The following is a 23,879-nucleotide window of genomic DNA, read 5'->3' on the forward strand; positions in this document are numbered from 1 at the left end:
CTGCTGGGATGAATATATTGGTTAGATGGTCTCGATTGGCCTCACCCTTTAGCACCTGAGGATGTGACTGCAATGAAGCGTTGCTCATTTTGACCCAACCCGGCATGCAGCGTATTACCCTGATGGGTTTAGCATCGGTCGGGCCACCCCATTACTGCCATGCCTCCCGAGTTCAGTCCAGTAAGGAGATTTTGGAGGAAGGCAAGTGTTGTAACAGCATAATGTGTGTGTGTGTGTTTGTGCGTCTGTGTGCATGTTTGTGGATTTGTGCGTGTGTTTGAGTATCTATTGCAGTAGTGTTATGTCTGTGTTTGTTTTTTTGTTAGATTTACCTTGGGTGAGGTCCCTATGTCTCACATATACACGTACACAAATACACACATGCTCTCTCTCTCTCTCTCTCTCTCTTTCTCTCCCTCTTCCCCCTCTCTCTCTACCCCTCTCTCTCTCTCTCTACCCCTACCCCTGTCTGTCTAGGGTCTGGCCTGAGCTGAATTGGGTGGGGTAGTTGGAGTGGAGTGTTTGGGATGGGGGGTTATTGGGATTAGAGGTAATTAGGGGTGAAATAAAGGCGTCTCCGTGGTAACGTATTGCACTCGCTCTTGCACTCTTTCTTCCTCAAAGAGGTTTTTAGGGGTGCCATGGGGTGGGTGTGTGTGTGTGTGAGGGGGGTGGGTTGTTTTGGAGTGCAGAGGAAGATGGACAGAGAGAGAGAGAGAGAGAGAGAGAGAGAGACATTTCTTCTCTCACCGTGTGAAACTCTGAACCTGTGAGGAGGCTTGATAAGGAGTTGGGTTGCATTGACATTGTTGCATTGTTTCGATATTCAGCAGAATTTTTTTTGTTTTTTCCTACATAGTTTCAAACTCTTGCTTGTCTTTAGTCCCGCCTCTCTCTTTCTCTCTCTCTCTCTCTCTCTCTCTCTCTCTCTCTTTCTAGAATAACAGATGCCGTATGGAAATAATAGATAGACAAACAAGTAATGCATAACAAATAATGCAATAAATAAATAAATAAAAGGTCCGTATTATTTCAATTTCTTTCTTCCACAGTCTTACCTCATACCAAACCGTAAATAGACAAACAATGCATGACAAGTAAAAGGACCCCATCGATTTGATTTCTCTCACTTTCAGTCTTGCTTCGTCACACTCTCCCATTATCATTATCTCTGTCTTTCTTTCTTTCTCTCTTTCTTTCTTTCTTTCTTTCTTTCTTTCTTTCTTTCTTTCTTTTATTTCATTCTTGTATTTCTCACTCATCAGTTCTTCTCACACCAGTACTGGCTTATGATTGGTCATTCCTTTCCATCACCTTATCCTCATTGGTCAGTTGATGTAATGTTCTGTGCTTTGAGATGTTCCCAGTTTTTGATCTGGCTGTCACACACACACACACACACACACTTTGTCTTCCACACAGTCTCAGTTTCTCATGATCTCACATGGTGGTTGCTCAGTATCACACAGGACAGTGGGGAGTAAGATAAACATGCTAAACACACAGAGAACTGGAACAGACACACACACACACACACACACACACACACAATACACATACACACACACACACACACACACACACACACACACACACACGTCTGAACTAAACACAGACTTTAGTTCAGTTTTAATTTTTTTGTTGAATCCACCAATCACATTTCTTACAGAAAGGATTTTGATACTCATGGGTACAGAAAACACACACACACACACACACACACACACACACACACACACACACACACACACACACACACACACACACACACACACACACACAAACACATAATCATAATACCAGGCTCTTCTAAAGTGTGAGACATTTGAAAGGGTGCACACACACACACACACCATTTTTTACTCTCAGTATGACCCTCCACCCATAACAAGTAGTACACACACTGAAAAATACACAGACACAAACACTCGGACAACATTGATAACAATACACTTCCTTCTCTTCCCCACCCTAAACTAACAGGATAAGGAGTGGACGCTTCTGCAACCAAACCTCTCCGAAAATAAGTGTCTATTTTTACTCAGTAGGTAGTGTGTGTGTTTGTGTGAGTGTGTGTGTGTGTGTGTGTGTGTGTAATGATAATGATATTGTGTTTAATGAAGATGATATTAATCGATGATATTCACCTCCCTCTGCCTGCCCCTCCATGTCAGAATATACAGCAGATCCAACAACAAACAGACATGCCGTGGACTGGTTATTTTTTAAGCGGTTTTGTTTATTGATTAATCAGGCTGAGTTGGTTGGATGGATTAGTTGGATGGATGGATTTTTTGTTTGAGATTTAAGCACACACACACACACACACACACACACACACACATGCACACACCGGCAAACAAACACACACACACTCACACAAACAAACATGTAAACACACACAAACACACACATACGCACGCACACACACAGATAAACACACACACATGCACATGCCCTTGTGGTTTTCCCCTGTTACACACAAGCACACACACACAGGTCTGATAATAGCACGTATTATACCACACTAACGGGCCACTATTTCAACCACCCGATCGCCATGCATTCCTCTGTCTCAAAGCCACAGCCTGTCACTCCGCTCATCTGTCCTCCCGCTCCTCAAACCATCACTCATCACTCATCCTCTCCTCTGCTCATCACTCCTCCTCCTCACTCATCACTCCTCCTCCTCCTCTCCTACTCCTCCACTCCTCTGCTCCTCCACTCCTCCACTCCTCCTCTCCACTCCTCTGCTCCTCCACTCCTCCTCCTCCTCCTCCACTCCTCCTCCACTCCTCCACTCTCTGCTCCTCCACCTCCTCTCCTCCTCCTCCACCTCCTCTCCTCCACCTCCGCCTCCTCCACCTCCACTCCTCCTCCTCCTCCTCCACTCCTCTGCTCCTCCACTCCTCCTCTCCTCCACTCCTCTGCTCCTCCACCTCCTCTCCTCCACTCCTCCGCCTCCTCCTCTCCTCCACTCCTCCGCCTCCTCCTCTCCTCCACTCCTCCTCTCCTCCACTCCTCCACCTCCTCTGCTCCTCCACTCCTCCTCTCCTCCACTCCTCCGCTCCTCCACTCCTCCACTCCTCCTCTCCTCCACTCCTCCACTCCTGTGCTCTGCCCCAGTCCGTAATGGCCATGCAACAAGCTGCTCCCCTGGTGAGGCTGCCCGTCCAGAGCTCCTGCCTAAGCCGCGATCCCCCCTTGATCCGAGCTGAATGGGTCTGCCATTCAGGGTTCTTCTGCTTGCTGACATAATTAAGATCATGCTGCCTGGTTCTGTCTGACCTGGGTTGACCCAGCCCGCTCGCCCGTCCGGCTGCCTGGCTGCCTGGCTGGTCGGTGCAGACTAGCCAAACTCAGACTGGCCCGACGGCCTCATCGCCTGTCTGAACTCCCACTCACACACTCTCACACTCACACACTCACACACTCTCCCACTCTCCCACTCACACACTCTCACACTCTCACACTCACACACTCACACTCACTCACACTGCTGTATGGCACATACTGTAGGGCAGACACACACACACACACACACACACACACACACACACACCCATAGAACCCTCATGATCACGTACACATGTACAGTACACACACACCATAGACAGTATTTTATGTTATTTCTTTTTCACTGCAGTACTGTAGAGAAATAGGGTGCAGACTGCAGTACATTCACATTGACTGTGCAGTACATTCACATTGTCATCACGTTTTGGATCACATGTTTTGGACAACATATGGTTGTTGCTGGAAGCCTTTTTAAAGTTATCATTTAGGACTGAGGACTGATGGTGTTTACAAGGAATATACAGTAAAAGCGACTTTATATCACTTTCTAATTCAGTCTATTTCTTTTTGTATTGTTATAATTATAAGTACTTCACCTCACTGTGTGTTCACTGTGGGCTGAGTGTGTTTCACTAATTCACGGATTGGGATAAATGCAGAGACCAAATTTCCCTCATGGGATCAAAAGAGTATATATACTTATACTTATACTTACGTATGATATAACCATAAAATTGTTGTCAATAACCTTGCTACTCTTGTGATTACGTAACCTCGGGAACCTGCTTGACATCTGTGAGCTGGTGTAGTGGCTGGGTTGATAGAAAATTAGTTTCCATGGTATTTATCATCTGCACTGAAGGCAGAGGGTGTCCTCCCAAAAGGTTGCAATGAGCATCTGATCTGCAGTCTTATAAGATCATGTGAGGGTATGTATGCTCTCAGAAGGATGCATTGAGGATCTGATCTGGACACTTATAAGACTGCGTAGGGTATGTATGCTCTCAGAAGGTTTCATTGAGGATCTGCACTCTTAAATGGCTGCATATGGACAGTGGCTCATCTCACAGGCTCCTTTGAGGATTTGCAATCTTAGAAGGCTGTGTTAGAAGGTTGCTCAGGTTGCTCAAAGGTTTGCATTGAAGAATGGAGCTCTGCAAAGGCGGCATTGGGGCAGTGTCTCATCTCACTGGGTGCTTTGAGGATTTGCAATCCTAGAAGGTCGTGCTGGGGCGGCAGCCTGCGTTGGCATGGTGTGGCATCTCTCCCTGGCATCACCCTCCAGGGTTGGGCAGTGGCGCAGCAGTCGTTGGCCGAAAAGAGCTGATGACCTCACTCTCACAGACATATGGACAGAGAGAGAGAGAGGAGAAGTGGGGGAGAGAGAGAGAGAGAGAGAGAGAGAGAGAGAGAGGGAGTAGGAGAGGGAGGAGAAAGATATATATATATAGAGATAGGGTTATATATAGGAGATATATATATAGAGAAAAGGGAATGAAATGGGTGCAGTGAGAAGTCAATCCAGTCGGTCCGCAAAAGAAAGAAAATAAGACAGATGGAAAGAAAAAAATCATAGAAACGAGAGAAAGAAAAAAAAACCAATGATTTGGAGAGATATAGCAATAAAGAAAGAGAGAGAGAGACAGATGGAGACATGTTAACAAAACATATAGATATATAGGTTATATATAGGAAAAATATACTAATGAAGAGATACAGAAATGCAGCAGAGAGAGAGAGAGAGAAAGAGGGAGAGAGAAATAGAGAGAGAGAAAGAGAGAGGGAGAGAGAAATAGAGAGAGAGAGAGAGAGAGGGAGAGAGAGAAAGAGGGAGAGAGAAATAGAGAGAGAGAAAGAGAGAAGGAGAGAGAGATGAACAGACAGAGAGAAGGGGATGGCGAGGAAAGGAGGGAGCTGAACGCCAGAGTGTAACACGATCTTGTTTCTTTAACCTTGTCCCTCTGCACACTCCCACAGGCTTGAGAGTTACACAAGATGAGTCACACACACACACACACACACACACACACACACACACACACACACACACACTCACACATGCTCGCATCTACTCACATGCCTGCTAGTTTTTTGGCAAAAGTGTAACTCAAGCTGTGACTATGAATGTCTCTCTCTCTCTCTCTCTCTCACACACACACACACCCACACACACACAAACAGTACGCACACAGGCCACTCCTAACAGCTGCATCCCAAAAGGTCAAAGGTCAGGAAGAGCGTCTAAGACACACAAACATAAGCATGTGTGTAATGAGATGTAAGCTGTGTGGCGTGTTATCTGATGAGAGGAGATGTTGGGTTAACGCCTCGCCTAATCTGCTCCAGATGTGTGTGTGATGGGACCATATATCACACACACACACACACACTCACACACACACTGCAGCTGGAGGGGAAAAACCTTTGGACATGCACAAAGCTCCAGATTGGAATGCAGTGTATTAATGTGTATTTATTTCTCTCTCTTTCTCTCTCTCTTTCTCCCTCTCCCTCTCTCTCTCTCTTCTGCGTGTGTGTTGACAGGCTGAGGGCGAGGACAGTCTGAAGAAGATGCAGCTGATGGAGCTGGCCATCTTAAATGGCACTTACAGGGATGCCAACGTCAAGTCGCGTAAGGATGACATCATCATATTTGTCATGAGGGTGTTTGTGTAGACATTTGGGATGTGTTTGGGATTATGTATGGGCTACACATGTCTTAAAAAACATTTCTGTGTGTGTTTGTGTGTGTGTGTTTGTGTGTGTGTGTGTGCGCTTGTGTGTCCCTGTGTGTGTATGTATGTGTCCGTATGTGTGTGCTTGTGTGTATTGTCTCTCTGTCCCTGTGTGTGTGTGTGTGTGTGTGTGTCTGTGTCCATGTGTGTGTGTGTGTGTGTGTGTGTGGGTGCATACAGCAGCCCTGGCCTTCTCTCTGGCAGCCTCAGCCCAGGCTCCCCGCATCATGACCGGCCCCTCCCCTGTGATGCCCACGGCCACACTGCGGGCGCCGCAGCCTGCCCAGCCCACCCTCATGCCCCTCATCAGGCAGATCCAGACCTCCGCTCTCATGCCCGCGGGCACCCCGCACCCCGGCACCCTCATGCAGCAGTCGCCCGAGTCAGGCATCATCTATGCCCCCTACGATTACCCCTACACACTGGCGCCTTCCATTCTCGAGTACCCCATTGACTCCACTGGAGTGCTAGGTAAGTGTGTGTGTGCATGATGTGTGTGTGTGTGTGTGTGTGTGTGTGTGTGTACGTGCGTATGTGTGTATGTGTGTGCGCAGGATGCAACCTTTATTGCATGTTCTTATAAGCATGAATCACTGCAACTTTTTGGATGTGTGTGTGTGTGTGTGTGTGTGAGTATAGATGGTGTGTGCATGCATACTGTGTGCTATGCATGAATGTGTACCTCTTGATGTTAAATTCTGTGACAAACAGTTCCATTGTAGCGTGTGTGTGTGTGTGTGTGTGTGTGTGTGTGTGTGTGTGTGTGTGTGTGTGTGTGTGTGTGTGTGTGTGTGAGAGAGGTGAATCGGCTCGGGTCAAGCTCCTGTCCCTGAACCCTTAGCATGGCTCGACACCAGGGCTTTATATTTAGTAGAGTGACGGCAAGCAGCAAGCAAAACAGCAGGGCCGGGTGCAAATTGCACTCGTGCTTCAAACCAGACGTCCTTCAACTGTTTTTAGTCCCAGTATTAGTCCTTGCTTCAAAATCAGCCACTGCATTCACCGATCCACCAGCACAGCCAGATGGCAATATGGCTATATTTATCCACTAATGGAAAAGCTGACTGTGAATTTTTGATTAATGAGTATTAATGAATTAATTAATGATTTGAAATTAGGGGGTGTTTGGATTATAGATTGTCAGATTAAACATTTAGTTTAATGTAACGTATGTGTAAAGACGACTCTAAGGCGTTTTCTAGACTAGAAGCTATTTTTAAATTATAGCATATATTAGCTAATGGGGCAGTCTTATAAATCTTATATTGGCTTTCATTAGCTTGAATGTAAGCTTGTTTCAAGTTCCAACACTGTTGACGGGCATGACAGCTGTATACGTTTGAACTTCCAATTCAATTTAACTTTTAATTTAAATACCTGAATTTAAGGAAAGTGGAGCTGGTGAAAATGTAGTGTTTAGTTCATGTGGGGTTGATGTAAATTTGAACCCTTGAGTTTGGACACTAGCGTATGCCTCAAGGAGACTAATGGCCTCCATCCTTTCTCTTCCTTTAGGTATGGCTTTCCCAACGAAGGGCTAGTAGCGCTCTCCGATGAACTAGCGCCGAGCACGCCTCTGCCCAAGTGTTAATGCGTGTTTTGTTTTACAGCTGCCATGGAAACGAACGAACGAATAAATGAACAAAAAAACAAACAAGCGAAAACTAAACAAACAGACGTATGAAAGCGAACACAGACGTAGCATTAAGTCAGTCAGTCAGTCAGACCCTGACAGACAGACAGACAGACAGACAGACAGATAAGAAGCTAATAACTACTGATGTTTACACTGGCCGTAACTATGGAGATTACTTTTAATTCATCTCTTTATGTCTAATGACTCATGGATTAAAAAATAATGACAAACAAGCAAACAAAATGATATATTTTAAACTATTTTTGATCAAACTGATGTATTGACGCTCTCATAAAGCCTTATAGTAGTCAGTAGAGCTGAATGTGTACAGTTTGAAACACTGCAGTCTGGTCAGCGGGGATGTCTGTTTAGGGATCTCTAAAACTGGAAATGATTGAGTCTCCGACTCCTTAAACTTCTTATAGGTGAGATTATAAAAGAGTGCCTCAGAATCTGAAATGTTCGAAATGCTATTGAAGTAAATGGAATTCATTTTTTGCTTCTTGGTAGACTTTTCCTGGTTCTGAAAAGAACAATCTTGATTTACATAGCGCTCCATAAAAATATTCTACTTAAAACTAAAAACTAAAAGTTAAAAATCTATGACTATTTTGAACTTTGAAGCACTGATGAGTGTGCTTTGTTATGTGATTACTGGTACAAACTCAGTGTGGATTTGACCAGACATAAGACTAAATGTCCTCCTTTAGTAAGGGCTTATGACAGCCTTATGTAGGTGGAAGGCCTGGAAATGCTATTGTCTATTTTTAAACCAGGGAACACTACTTCACAGTTTGCAACATGTTTATATTTAAACGCAAATGTTTGTGTGTGAGATCCACAAACACACACATCCCCACACCCCAGTACTACAGTGTTAAATCCAATCCAAGAGTCTCTAATGAAAGCGTGATTGGTTTTTCTCGTGCCTTACCTGTGCTTTTGTTTTTGTTTATGTTTTCTTTGGTTGTTGTTTTACAAGTTTTTCTTACATGCTTGATGGATGGATAGATTTCTACTACATGTGTGTTTTTTGACTTGTGTGTGAATTGCAACGACTGTAGGCTTGCCTTCTACTATCTGACCAATACTGACCGTGTGTGTGTGTGTGTGTTTTCTTGCCGTGTGTGTTTCTGAAATGATCTTCTGCCTAATCTCATTCCCTCTTTTGTTTTGTTGGGTAATCCCGTTACCACGCGAGCAGGGGCGGTGACTACTAAAGTTCGAAGGCACGATATGCGCGTCCACCCCTACCAAAGGGTTGTGACTGCCGATCGAGGTTAGTTTAGCTCCAGTCTTCTCCTTGTGTGGTTATGCCTTTTAAGTGTTGATGGAATCTGTGTGTAGGTATAACTTTTTTGAGTGTTGTGTTTTGTGTGCGTGTGTGTGTGTGTGTGTGTGGTCTTACATGTGGGTCTCTGGGATTGGGTTATCAGGGAACACAGTCATATTACATTTGCAAGTCTTAATTTTATATTGCCTCATGTCGCAACACATTGTGTTTGATGTCGTATTTATAAGCTTGACACGTTTCCTTGTATAATTTCAAATCCATTATCACACATTCTGGTGCACTTAAATTAATTTCATACATTTATCAAGACGGCAGTGATTTTTTATAACAGGCCAGAGGTGCATTCAAATTCTGTGAACAGAGGTGAATTTTTGGGGCAAACCTATTTTTTTCCTGAATTTTTGAACTTGAATGTTTTTTTATTCCGTGTAAACATTCCAAATTGTTCCATGGTTCTGAAATCCATGCTTGTTCGCCAAGAACTTCTTTCTCCGACTGTTTGAACATTTGCACATTTCAATATTTGCAGCAATTTCCCAGCGTAGACGTAGAAGTGTTTTGAAAATGTACATGATGAATATTTGCCTTTGTTTGCTAATTTCAGAGCACCTCTGGTTCTAAGCTGGTCTGATTAGGCCAACCCAGAGACTGGACCAGATCAGGGTGTGTAGATCTCATTAATTACTCATTAATTACCCATTAGACAGACTTTCTCCCGGGCTTGCATGGGGTTAGCAACAGTATATTGGGGAATGTTTTTTTCTGGGGTCTTAGGAGGTCTGTGAGAGGCTTTACATTCCCATACCAATCATCAGACCAAACTTGTACTTCAGCTCTCAAGGAGACGCTGTCAGAAGTCCAGTATAGGTCATGGACAGTTGCAGTAAATATTGGAACGAAATAAAAAACACGAAAAGAAATAACCAAGAAGAGAAGTCCAGAAGCTAATTCCCCTTTACATGTTACTGCTCGTCCTCTAAGATCGACCCATCAAGGCCATTCGGAGGGGGGGGTGTAGTTGTTAATAAAACAAGGCCACAGACTCCTCTGGCAACGAGCGAGTAGTGTGCCTAGCAGGGCAGATGTGCAGTCGTCTGTGTCTGTAGACGTGGCTCTCGACTGTCTGATCAGAACTCTGTTATTTTGATTATTTTCCAATATCAGTTGCGGCACTCTTACTGTTTTTTTTTCCTTTTACCCCCTTGACTTTTGTCCTCATGAGACTTGTCTTACTCGAGTCGGTTTGTGTTTTTAGCAAACCGAGCCATCGTTCCAAAATTGAAAGAGGGAGAGGGGTAAAAAATTGAAAAGCACATTCCTTTTTGAGCTTGGAGTTCTCAAAAAATAACTCTCAAGCTAGAGTTCCATGTAGTTTTCGGTTGAAGTGCACTCGGAATCTTAGCCAGCCTCGTTCTCGTCTTAGGGGCCACGTGACGATCTGAGTCTCAGGCAATCTTACTCGATCAGATCACGGAAGGACCAGGAAGTAAGGATATTGCTAGTTAGCATCTGCGTGTGTAATTCTTGAGGATGTCTGCTATTCCCTGTCTATTCCCAATGTTTGAATGCCGTTTTACTCTGTGTAGTCAAAAATAGACATTTGAGAATTTGAAGAGACATGCCTCTGTAAGCTACTATAGATACAGGAAGTACACCTTTAAACTTCCTGGCTAAATCATGTCTGCCACGTTCACCCCCCATGTTCAGATTTTCACCTTTAACAGAAACACACACGTGTATACACACACACAAACTTTTTCATTGTATCTGCATTGTCTTAAGATCGTCCTTTTAAACATTTCTTTTTTAATTTATACATTGTCATTGCATTGTATGATTTCATTGGATTGCGGATTTTTTTGTGCTCTCATTGTGAATTGAGCTTGCATCATGATGTTTGTGTCTGTTTCTCGTTTTCTTGCTTTTCATTTGCTAATTTCCCTTTTTTTTTACTCCAGATTAGTTTGATTTTCATTTCCTTTGTGGCAAAGACAGTCCTTATTCACAGCACTTTTTATTTCTTTCGACGCGTCATGTTCAGCCTACTGCATGCCTAACGTAAACATGAACTGGGTCTAAGGGAATCTCGCAGTTCCAGTTTTGAAGAGAGCTCTGTAACAGACCTTATAATGACTCACATTTGGAACACCACCGATGTGCCAAAACTGTACATATAAGATAAATGCTCGCTTATAAGAGAAAGTTAAATGTGAGAACCTACTGATGGATGACAGCAAAGCTTATGTGAAGTTAGTATTATAAGATCTTAACACAATCTTAACTATGTAATGGAGAAACACATTTATATAAATATATATATAAACTGACCCGATTAATGAGAAACAACGGTGAAATTGCACAATAGTGAAATCGATCTGGTTCAACCAACTGCCCTTGACATTTGTTTGTATTTCAATCTTATTTTCAGTGTTTTGAATTATTGTTCCTTAAAAAAAGCACCAAAATGCGAATTGGTCTCCTACTTTCCTCCCCTTTACCAGAAAATCTGTATTGAGAAAAATGTGTGGACCGTATTATGTCAAAAACAAAATGAAAATCAAAACAAAATGAAAAGCCAAAATATAATAAACTAGGTTTAGGTAGAGGATAAGTAAATTCTAACGTCTAATTTACATGTAAAAAGCCTTCCAATCTGAATTTGCCATAAAGCATGGGCAGTTTATAAACCAGATCAATTTCACTTGAATCATAAAGGGTATTATATTTTGACGGGGTCTGGCATCCATAAGCTTGATATCTCCTTTCCCCTGACACATACTTATATAACATCTCACATCTGTTGTCAAGTCACTCTACTTCCTGGTTGCTGCTTGGTCCTCCTGACCAATCAGGTGGTCCCACAGTCCCAGTGACCATTCTAACGAAAAGTGGTGCTACTGTACTCTTGTCTATAAGCTCTCGGTTGCCAGGTCCCGTTAAAAGAGAATTACTTTTTTTTAAATTAGGTATCATTTTACTGGAGCCTTTTGTCTCAGAGGAGACATACCCAGGTCTTAAACATGTTATGGCCAAAGTTCTGTCCAATAAATGGTCATTGTGATCGTCGGCATCTAATGGTTTAATGGTGTCACATTGTCATTAACGATCGTTGTCATGACTGCAGTCAGAATTTAGATGCCATAGCAGATTGTATATCATGCTAAGCTATGCTTTCATGAAAATGGCCACTGTAATGTGATCTTTAATCTAGTAATCTTTAAATTAGACCTTTAAATTACTAGACCTTGACTGTAAGGTCACAACCTTAGAAATGATGTGGTATCTGACATGACATGTTTAGGATGTGAATATGTTAGTCTAATGATAGAAGGTTCTAGTAAAGTGCTACCAAAAAATGATACGGCACAAATATGAACTTTGCACTGAGAAGACGACAAATAGATCATTGCCAGCTCTAGTCTGTCTGCAGACAGGGCACACATGGAAGAGCTAAGTGAAAAAAAATACACAGAAACTCAGAGACCTCATAGAAAGATAAAATGAGATGAGAGAACTGCACGTTAAACGTATAAGAGAGAGAACAGAGTTGACATTTAAACAGAGAACTATTCCACATTTTTATTTTTTGTTTTTGTTGTTTTTTGTTGTTGTTTTTGTCTTTTTCTATTTGTTTGTTTGTTTTACTGTAAGCTTCCTTCATTTCATGTGGTTGATGATGTTGTTGATGTTATGTGATTGCAAAAAAAAAAATAGAAAAGAAAATCGTATATACCTGTGTGGTTCTTTTTAAAGAAAAAACTTTATGAAAATGATGTGCTTAACTATAAACAAAAAGCGGTTATGATTTACCAGATGTCTATTGTATTTGCAAATAGCAACAATATGCTAGAGGGATCTTTGTAGGCAAAGATAGAAATATTCAATCTCAAACATTCTTGTGTCCTACAAAATATTTCCTTTTTATTAGGGGAGGGAGGGAGGGGGAATTCCACTTTACAGGGTGTTATATGGAAATGACTCAGTATTGGTATGAAGTTTATTTTCTATCCTATATTTCAGATTGATGTCAGTGAGTCTCAGAAGTAGCTTTTTTGTTTCGCTTGTGTGATAGCATTTTCCTTTTAGCCGCACCTCTGCAGAAGAAGAAGAAGTATGTTTTTTTAGCTCTGCCTTGTATGATTAGCGTCATGTTTTCATACTGTTTGTAAATAGATACAAAAATTGAAAAGCAATAAAGTTTCCATGACTTGGAAAAAAACAACCCAACGAAAGTATAAGCTATAAGTTTGTTCAGTCTACTGAAACAATTAGCATATTAGCATTGTTTCCATAATGTCCCCCCTCAAATCACCTTGGTAACAGCTCATGACCATCCTCATCATACTAGTTGCTTTGATGCTTTTAGATCCGGGATGGCGCCCTAATGCTTATTAGCAGTCAGAGGATAACTATAGTGTCGATTTAATTTCTCCCATAAATCTCCACAGTTCACACGTTGATTTGGCTTGCAAAGACTAGCCGCTTTTGTGTCATGTAGCTCTCCACCTGTCCCTTAGTCGATCTTTATCTCTAGCTTTCAAATGTCTGTTGACTGCTACTAACCATTCGTAGTGCCATTTAAAATCCATTGAAACTTCATAATTGATTTGACCCCTTTGCTTCTTTAACCTTTTTCACATTAAGGGTGGGGCGGATGGGGTTGGGGAGGATGGGGGTGGGGGTGTTGAAATCATGAGGCTTTCATGATTTTTATTTCCCTGCTGTGTTGTTTAACGTTTCTGTAGTCATGCGCACGGTGGGTGGGAGAGGGAGCAGCAGCAGAGCTCTTTGCAGTAGCTGTGGTATAGTTTATTTGTCATGTTGTCATCCGACCGTCACTAGCTGAAACTAATCTCCTTTTTTCTATCTTTTTTCTTTTTGTCTCCTTTCTGTTTGTTTGTTTTTCCCCCTCCTCTTTTTTGTCGTTTATTATTTTCCTTCCTTTTTTATGTCCGTCTCTTGTTATTATTTTATTTTATTTTATTTTTTTCTCCTAACCACCCAGCCGCCACCGGCAACTAACCTTTGACCTTCTGACCTCTGAACTCTTCACCCAATGATGACCTGACCATTGCCTGCCTGCTGACCAGTTCTCTGACCTTGGCTCGTCCTTCGCTTGTCTGTCTTGCGGTTGGCTCTGGTTCGGCGTTCAGGCGAGCCGGGACGCAGCTTTACCGCTTAACCCAACAGCGGCTCGGTGGTGAGGCTCATCCACTCCTCAACAACCCAACCTCCCTCCCCTCTCAAAGACTTATTACCCCAACTCCTCTCACCCTCACACACACACACAGACACACACACACACACACACACACACACACACACACACACACACACACACACACAATACGGTATACAACCTCCACTGGCCTTTTTTGGCTAGGTGAGGTAGAGTGGGGTGGGGGTGGGACTCCATACCTGCACTGAGGCATTGTAAAGCAATAATGAGGTCCAGTCCACTTCCACTGATCGACATGACCCTACACCTCTCTATCAGCTTCACTACGGGCACACACACACACACACACACACACACACACACACACACACACACACACACACACACTTGTTGTAATGAGTAAAACTTTATGTAGATACACAGCTATATGAATGCACACACACACAGACACAGACCCGGAGGATCAGATTTTATCATGTTTTTGGTATGTTTTTCATGGTCTACAAGTGTTTTGAACGAAAACAAAAAGTTGCCTTTCTGTAAGCATTAGATTTCACATACACAGAGCTGGGTGTCAGGTGGGCTTTGGGTGGGACCAGTTTGAAGAGGTTATGAGTGTGTGAGAGAGTGTGTGTGTGTGTGTGTGTGAAAGAGAGAGAGGAGAACATGTATGAGTGAGTCAGTTGGGTCCCTGATAGGTCAGAACACATAAACATGTCCAGGTTGCTTCCTTTTTTCTATGGCAACAACTTCAAACTATGGGATGTATAAGCCATGTTTGCCTCCAACTCGCTTCCAACCCATGTCATACGCACACATCACGAAACCTGAGAATGAAATGAAATAACACTCAGCCCGAAGATCAACACTTTTGATGCAAAGGTGCTTCTGGACGGAAAGGAGAGTATATTTTTCTCAACGCAATCCTTTTGTATCAAACTTCAGTATTGTCACATTGTTTGATGAACAAAGATAGAAACCTTTCTTTGTTTGCATTGACAAGGACATTTTTAAGAGACCAAAACAGCCTTTTGATTGTTTTTGTTTTTCTTTTTTAAATCAAACAATTATTTTTGTCAGTGACAAAAATAATACCTAAAGAAGTGCCTTATTTTACACACGATTGTGGATTTTGAATGTCCCAAGGGATGTGCTCCTAACCACATATCAGGTTAATCTTCTAACTAATTAATTCAAGTAATAGACAACAACACATAATACTGGTGTGTGCGATTTTTGAAATTGTGCTACTCATGTTGCAGTGAAAAATGTTTTGGTAAACACAATGACAGGAGAGACTAAACTATTTCCAGCATCTCACTTTTATTTTGAAGCCATCTGTTTTACATTTGAAGCCAAACCTTACCCATTATTTGCCAAATTTGTTGTACACAAACACAGTTGTAGACTGCATAACTTCAGGTGCTCTAAGTAGTGTTTTGAGAAGCACCAAAAACAGTAGCCTTACAAAATTTTACACATTTTACTTTTTTATTGTAGCTTTTTTTTGTTTGTAGCCTACTCAAGCTAGTCTGTGTACAGACCTGGCACATGGCAGCTCTGACCAAGATACTGGGGTTGAAGGTAGAGTAACCCATGCCACGTGCAACCATGCTATGGTCAAATTTTGGACTCTTTGAGCCTTATGAACTGTTATGAAAACAATTAGGTTTCTCAAATAGTTTCTCAACTGAACACAATTGTTAGGTATTTCGGGAAATAACAGTTTGATTCAGATTCTGTTAATACATGTTGAACTGGAAAGAAGCGCTATACCCCCCCCAACACTTTTTTTTGCCTTAACACTTAAAAAGACGGACTCCAATGTGTTCTTATCCGCTGATTCATTTCTTATGATCTATGCAACCTCGCATTTATGTTGCAGTCCTCTAAACATCCTTTATCATCCTCCACACTTTCTGAAGTTGTTTGCTCACAGAGGAAAGTGGTTAAGTCAGAGTTAAGCCTATATATATATTTTTTTTTTATAAATAAAATACTCAAACAAAGGTAGCCAGGCCAATCAGCATTTTAAAGCAGATATCTGCACATTTGGGGGTTTAAACAACACTGTGATGTTAAATTTGATCATTTCTATTTGGTATGAGTCACAGCAATTCAATAAGATGTATCACAAATCCAGTGAGGGAAATAAGAAATATCACAAATAAGATAAGAAATATCACAAATCCAGTGAGGGAAATAACTATGCACAAAAAAATGTTTTACGTAAATATGAAAACATAAAAAGTAAATATGTAAAAAAAAAACAAAAAAACAATTGCATCGTTGTTTTTCCACTGCCATTGTCATCAGGAAGGTGGATGCAATCCGGAAGTTCAAGCTCTAGGCTAGGAACAGACCGTTTTTTTAAAGTCCTAAGCTACAGAACTGCCTGGTTTTGTGTCTTACTACATGGTCTCGTCTTCATGTGAATGGTTTCGTATCTTTTTCGGTTTCGTCATTTTACGCAGTGCCATAAGGAATGTTTTTGAAGGGGATGTGATTATGCTGATATGTTTTGTTACATGTGTGGGGAAAGACTAGAAGCAGTTTAAATGCAATATATATATACAGAATATACACACATGTGTGGATATATAAAATTGCAGTTGATGTGATGCCAGTGAAGGTCTCAGTGAAGGTTTATGTTTTATCACGGCATCTCATCAGGAACTGGAGTTTGTTTTTCTTATTTAGTTTTTCTTATTTAGTTGTTTTATAATATTTTTGTTGAAGCCCTTTACATCATCAGTATTATTATGGTCACTTTTTGCTGTGTTTTGTATGTATGTGTGTGACAGTTTGTGTGTGTGTGTGTGTGTGTGTGTGTGTATATGTGTGTGACAGTTTGTGTGTGTGTATGTGTGTATGTGTGTGTGTGTGTGTGTGTGTGTGTGTGTGTGTGTGTGTGTGTGTGTGTGTGTGAAGGAGAGTGAGTGTATGTTTTTTTTCTTCCATTTTGTTTCTACATTCAACATTTCAACCCCAGATAGACACTGTTTTTTTATGGTGCCCAAGTACTTGCCTATGTGAGTAAATGGTTACATTTATAACCATTGTAACAAATTTATAATGTATTTTTCTATCATATTTTGTATGTGAGAAATAACATTAAATTACATTTCCAGATTTGAACAGTATGCCTTATTGCAAAAGACGATTTGATAAAAATAAAATAATAAATGGGTGGGGGGGTAGTTTACCAGCCACAACCCATCACTGGGGTGTCAGAACACTTCCCCTAATGTATAACAGAAAGGGGGCTGTAGTGTGTTACCATTAACTCTATAGGGCCCAGGTGGGTCCATTGGTGTAATGACATGAGGCCTTGCAGTATTTGGGAAAATATCTGGGAGTTGCTTGTACTTTCTATGAGAAAAAAAGTGGTCGACTGGAGGTCAAATGGCTTGTCTTTAATTTTGAGTTTTCGATGTTGCTTGCATTCTGTGCCTTTCTATGTAAATCGAAAGTGAGATATTAACCATTTAGTATGATTACTATTGTTTTAATTAATAATCTTTTCTGGCCAGCAGTACTAACATTTTGACAAGCTCTGTATCATTAACATCTGTTATAATTTCTTCTGTCTGCTTTGGTTCTATTTAAACATGAACTGTTTGAAAATTAAGGAGAAAATGAGTGTCAAAATTAACTTTTTACAAATTATATACATGCTGGACAAAATAACTCTGTACTGAAAATAGCAGTATATTAAAATCATAGTTTTTAAAATAAACTAACTTTGTCACTGTCTCTCTGTAGCTTTTAATGTGCCCATACACTTGCCTACTAATCATGGGGTAGTTGTGAGAGATTTTTCTAGACAAAATGGCATATAAATGTCAGAAATCAAATGATTGTGTGTCGCACAAATGTAATGGTTGTTTAACCGGCTGTTGCTTAGAATGTGTGTGTGTGTGTGTGTGTGTGTGCGTATTTGTGTGTGTGTGTGTGAAGGAGAGTGAGTGTATGTTTTTTCTTCCATTTTGTTTCTACATTCAACATTTCAACCCCAGATAGACACTGTTTTTTTATGGTGCCCAAGTACTTGCCTATGTGAGTAAATGGTTACATTTATAACCATTGTAACAAATTTATAATGTATTTTTCTATCATATTTTGTATGTGAGAAATAACATTAAATTACATTTCAGATTTGAACAGTATGCCTTATTGCAAAAAGACGATTTGATAAAAATAAAATAATAAATGGGTGGGGGGGTAGTTTACCAGCCACAACCCATCACTGGGGTGTCAGAACACTTCCCTAATGTATAACAGAAAGGGGGGGGGGGCTGTAGTGTGTTACCATTAACTCTATAGGGCCCAGGTGGGTCCATTGGTGTAATGACATGAGGCCTTGCAGTATTTGGGAAAATATCTGGGAGTTGCTTGTACTTTCTATGAGAAAAAAAGTGGTCGACTGGAGGTCAAATGGCTTGTCTTTAATTTTGAGTTTTCGATGTTGCTTGCATTCTGTGCCTTTCTATGTAAATCGAGTGAGATATTAACCATTTAGTATGATTACTATTGTTTTAATTAATAATCTTTTCTGGCCAGCAGTACTAACATTTTGACAAGCTCTGTATCATTAACATCTGTTATAATTTCTTCTGTCTGCTTTGGTTCTATTTAAACATGAACTGTTTGAAAATTAAGGAGAAAATGAGTGTCAAAATTAACTTTTTACAAATTATATACATGCTGGACAAAATAACTCTGTACTGAAAATAGCAGTATATTAAAATCATAGTTTTTAAAATAAACTAACTTTGTCACTGTCTCTCTGTAGCTTCTTAATGTGCCCATACACTTGCCTACTAATCATGGGGTAGTTGTGAGAGATTTTTCTAGACAAAATGGCATATAAATGTCAGAAATCAAATGATTGTGTGTCGCACAAATGTAATGGTTGTTTAACCGGCTGTTGCTTAGAATGTGTGTGTGTGTGTGTGTGTGTGTGTGTGTGTGTGTGTGTGTGTGTTGCTCCACTTGCATATCTAAAATATCATAAAGGGAGATTATGATGAAACTGAAGAAAAATGCACACACAAACACACACTCACACATCATCTCATCATTACTCAATGACTTATATGTTGTGTGTTTTTGTGTGTGTGTGTGTGTGTGTGTGTGTGTTTCCAGCTGTTCAGGGGCCTTGAGGGCCTTACAGGGGGGAAAAAACATGTTCTTTTTTCGCCTCCTATTTGTCCTGCTGTAAGGGTGAGGGGTAAGGAAGCATGCCCACATTTACTAACACTGCAGCTGTCAAACTGTGGTGCAACTGGCCACAGCGCTCATACAACATGCGGGTCCAAGTGCCCATGGAGACCCGGGTTCGAGTCCGGGTCATTTCCTGATCCTATCCCATCATCCCATCTCTCTCTCCCACTCGTTTCCTGTCTGCCTGTTCACTGTCTTGTCATAATAAAGGCACCCCAGCCCCCAACACACACACACACACACACACACAAAAATCTAAATTGTTTTTGATATATATATATATATATGCACAAATTACAAATTAAACACAAGACATCTCAAAGCTCAGGAAAGCTTAAAATAATTATGTCTATTCTCTGTTAACATCCAGGCCAACATTCAGCAAACGTTCAAAGCAATAGGGGTTTTCTTTGAATGCTTTAATTAGGACATTTTTGTGTAAACATCCAAATGTTTTCAATTCAAACAGGAGGCCTTGCTCTAGCTACAGTGTCTACCTCTGCTCACAGAGATCTACCTCCTCAGTTTTGTTTATGCAAAAAAACTCAAGGCAGACCCAAAAAAAAAACTGCACATTTGTCTGCCTTTTGAATTTGAATGCATCTCAGATCTCCTTCAAAGTCTTGTTATCTTGTTCCTATTGCTCCACTGAAGCTAAACTAAACTGAAGGAGATGGCTGCAGCACAGTTCAGAATCCTGGAATTCCTAACCAGTACAGGTTTAACTATATCAAACTTTAACATTAGATGTAGTCCCTGCTTTTGAATCTCTTGTTAAATCTCTCTAATGCACTGTTTTATAACCAGCACTGCTTTAAACAATGTAGCAGTACACCGTAACAAACAATAAACAATCAATAATAAACATTCAGATTAGACCATTAGGTTGTGGTTCACTTCTGCTCTCCCATATAGCATGGCTTTTCAAGAGAGGCCTCAATGGAGACAGGGGGCATCATCAAGGCCTCTCCTCCGGTCTCTGTCTCCTCAACCCTCCCCTCCTCATCTCTTGGTCGTCATTGGTGAAACAGTTTGACATTCTGTGTGCTAAAGAGGGGACCGCGGGCTTAAAAGAACTCAAAACAAACAAACAAACAAACAAGGGGGCCGAAAGTGGAGACGGTCCTGTTGGCTTTGGGGCTGTAGCTCTGCTTTGGTCTGATAAAGCCGGCAGTGCTCTAGAACTCCTCACACCATGTCACACTGATTAAACAACACCGCGAGGGGCTAAATGTCCACCCACAGACACACACACACACTCACACACACAGGAGAGGCCGTAAGTTTCTCCCTCTCTCTCACACACACACACACAGGGAGGCTTCATGCTCGAGCACTCTGAAAAGGTGGGAGGTTGTGAGATGTTGCTGTTAAGGGAGAGGGGGCAGAGGAAAGAAAAAAACATGAGAAAAAAGAAAAGCAGTGTTCATGCACACACACACACACACACACACACACACACACACACACATACATACATACACACACACATACACACACACACACACACACACACACACACACACACACACACACACACACACACACACACACACACACACACACACACACACACATACACACACACATGGACACACACACACACACACACGGACACACACACGGACGGACACACACGGACACACACACGGACACACACACACACACACGGACACACACACACGGACACACACACACACACGGACACACACACACACACACATACACACACACACACACACACACGGACACACACACACACACGGACGGACACACACACACACATACACACACACACACACACACACACACACACACACGGACACACACGGACGGACACACACACACACATACACACACACACACACACACACATGGACACACACGGACACACACACACACACGGACACACACGGACGGACGGACACACACACACACACACACACACACACACACATGGACACACACACACACACGGACATTCTCTCCTTCTCTGCATGTGAATGGTGACTTGGTACCATTGTTAGCGAGCCGAGCAGTGTCTGAAATGTGCAATTGTGTCCCGGTAGCATCAACCTCGGCCAGCATCCCACGCAAATGTCACCACTTGATTGGACAATCACCCCCGCCATGCCCTATCTGCTGGAACATTCCTCCCAAGGGAGATGCGGGCAGTGCGTTTACAGGATTCGTTTGGACGATCGGCCAAGACGATGCAAAACTTGTGTGTTTAACCCTAAAAAGCGTCTCCGTGTGGACGGGGCTTAGAGATCAGTCCACCTGACACACACACATTAGTCACTGCTTAATGCAGAGGTGTGCTTGCTCTCTGTCCTATACAGCTTTTCTAGTGTTGTCTGTCATTTCCCATAATACATCAGAAGAGATGAGATCAATCTCAGTCTTAATGAAATATTCATTCAAAACAGATCAAGTTTCCACTGTTAAGGTGTGGTGGGGAGTGCCACAGTACGTGCTCGGCAGTTCGTCATCTCCTCAACTCATACATATGGTGCTGTGTGTCTCAATAAGTCAGAACCCGCCTATCCCCAGATGCCAGTAAATGTCTCATAGTGTGTTGTGTGTGTGTGTGTGTGACAAGACATTTAACCATAACTGACGTCTTGAAATGCACACCTAAATCCCGCTCACCACTTCAGACCCCTTCTTCCCAGCTACCACTTTGCAATCCCTTGCACATGTTTTTGTGTAGGTGTGTATGTGTGTGCACTGGTGACAGGTCTTAATGAGTGGCTACTCTGTGTGTGTGTGTGTGTGTGTGTGTGTGTGTGTGTGTGTGTGTGAGAGAGAGAGAGACAGAGAGAGAGTTGGAGGCTGTGTGTGTATATGTGTACACTGGTGAGAGGCCTTAATGAGCAACTAATGGCGTTGAAATCTAGAAGAGTGCAGGAGGTTGGAAAGACAATCTGGGCTAAGCGTGTCTAAAGAGCCCACTGAGAGGGTCTAACACCCCCCCCCATACACACACACACACACACACACACACACCAAACAAAAAAAACAAAACAGTCTGGACTGGGACCTCTATGACCTTCCCAACTGGCTGCAGCCTCCATGAAGACATGTCCTGTTAGAGACCTGCCCAGACAGCTCGCTTATGCCCTCCCCCTACTGTCCAATGACATGCATTGAGATACTGCCGCTTTGCAATTGGGTGGGTTCTTGCATTTTGACATGGATAGATAGATAGATACTTTATTGATCCCCAAAGGGAAATTCAAGATACATGCAGTAATATATAGAGATTTGTGTTGTAAGAGAGCACAAACATCAACATCAAAATGATGACTAAGAAGACGTTTGGACGACTCGGGGAGTATGAGGAGGGATACATTTTGGCGCCACTGGTAAGGATTACATTGAGGAGAGACCACAGCGAACTCACATGCTTAGTTCATGAAGTAAGAAGTCTACACACACACACACACACACACACACACGCACATTAAGTTAAACAAAGTCATATGGACATTGCCTATTGGCGGTCATGGGAATTATGGAGCTTTTGTTCCCCCTGTTCCAACGCGTCCATGTCCTGGCCCCTCATGTCCTCCGCAACGTCTTCCTTCCTGTGCGCTCCCTGACCCCCTTCCTGAAGAGGTCCTCTGGAGTGCATGGAGAGCTGCCTCCAAGGCTTGTCCTCTCCCCTAGTTCAATGCAAAACGGTCTTGCAGACACATTCCATTTTCCCAAAGAATTGGAAAGGTAAGACTTTCAGGGAGGCATACCCAAGGTGGAGTTCTTCGTTTGTGCGTTATGAAAAATACATAAACCTGTTTCCACTTCAAGGGCCTCATTTGATGCAAAAGCGGACGTGAGAAACAAGTTGATATTAATTTGATTGTAATTAAGGTATTGTAAGGACTAGGTAGGAGAATGGGAACAGCATGGGTTAGATTTATGAAACAGCGCTTGACTGCAGAGTGTAGAATAATATAGTGATAAAAGATTTTTATGATCATTTACTTTTGCTTTCTCACCACCTGTCTAGTTGGGTCCAATATATCTAGTAAGTATATTTAAAAAAAAATTATGATGTTGATGCATGTGCTAAACAAAAACAAGCCCATTAATCTCACATACATACGGAGCCCCTAAGGGGACATGAGCAAAAAAAAATCTAAAAAAAGTTTAGTTTTAGGTAAATGCTTTTACGAAAGTTTCATGTGTAAAGGATTTGCGTGCGCACACGAAACTTTCATGTGCACACATGAAAGTTTGACGTGCGCACATGAAAGTTTCAGGTGATTTGGGAAAAGCCCGTAAAAGTCCTGGCAGGAAGCATGCATAAAGATGTAGATCCAGGAATGCACTAATATTTTGTTCGTAGTACCAGTTTGCAACAATTATTAGTTAACACTAAGTTGTAAACACTAAGGAAAAAAATATGAAAAACTGGATATACCAAAAAACGTTGATGTGATCACTTCCTGCCAGGACTTTTGCGGGCTTTTCCCAAATCACAAAAGTAACGTCGACGCAGCGGTATAG

At 41.9% G+C, this 23,879-nt stretch overlaps 1 protein-coding gene across 7 annotated transcripts in view; it reads left to right on the forward strand.

Moving 5' to 3' along the window:
* The window catches only part of qki2 (QKI, KH domain containing, RNA binding 2), a 55,203-nt gene extending 37,924 nt beyond the window's left edge, over positions 1-17,279 (forward strand). The window contains exons 5-9 of one of the 7 annotated variants that reach the window (XM_048232486.1): positions 5,842-5,929; positions 6,213-6,503; positions 8,873-8,947; positions 9,567-9,625; positions 13,968-17,279. In XM_048232486.1, coding sequence (XP_048088443.1) covers positions 5,842-5,929; positions 6,213-6,503; positions 8,873-8,947; positions 9,567-9,583 — 471 coding nt within the window. In that variant the 3' untranslated portion in view covers positions 9,584-9,625; positions 13,968-17,279. Of the gene's footprint in view, positions 1-5,841; positions 5,930-6,212; positions 6,504-7,547; positions 13,185-13,967 lie in introns of those variants that run through there. The other 6 variants (XM_048232489.1, XR_007192302.1, XR_007192303.1 and 3 more) reach the window with 6 other exon arrangements.
* Positions 17,280-23,879: the final 6,600 nt, after the last annotated feature.

This window comes from Alosa alosa, chromosome 22 (assembly GCF_017589495.1).
Source record: "Alosa alosa isolate M-15738 ecotype Scorff River chromosome 22, AALO_Geno_1.1, whole genome shotgun sequence".
In the NCBI taxonomy this organism is placed as follows: Eukaryota; Metazoa; Chordata; class Actinopteri; order Clupeiformes; family Clupeidae; genus Alosa; species Alosa alosa.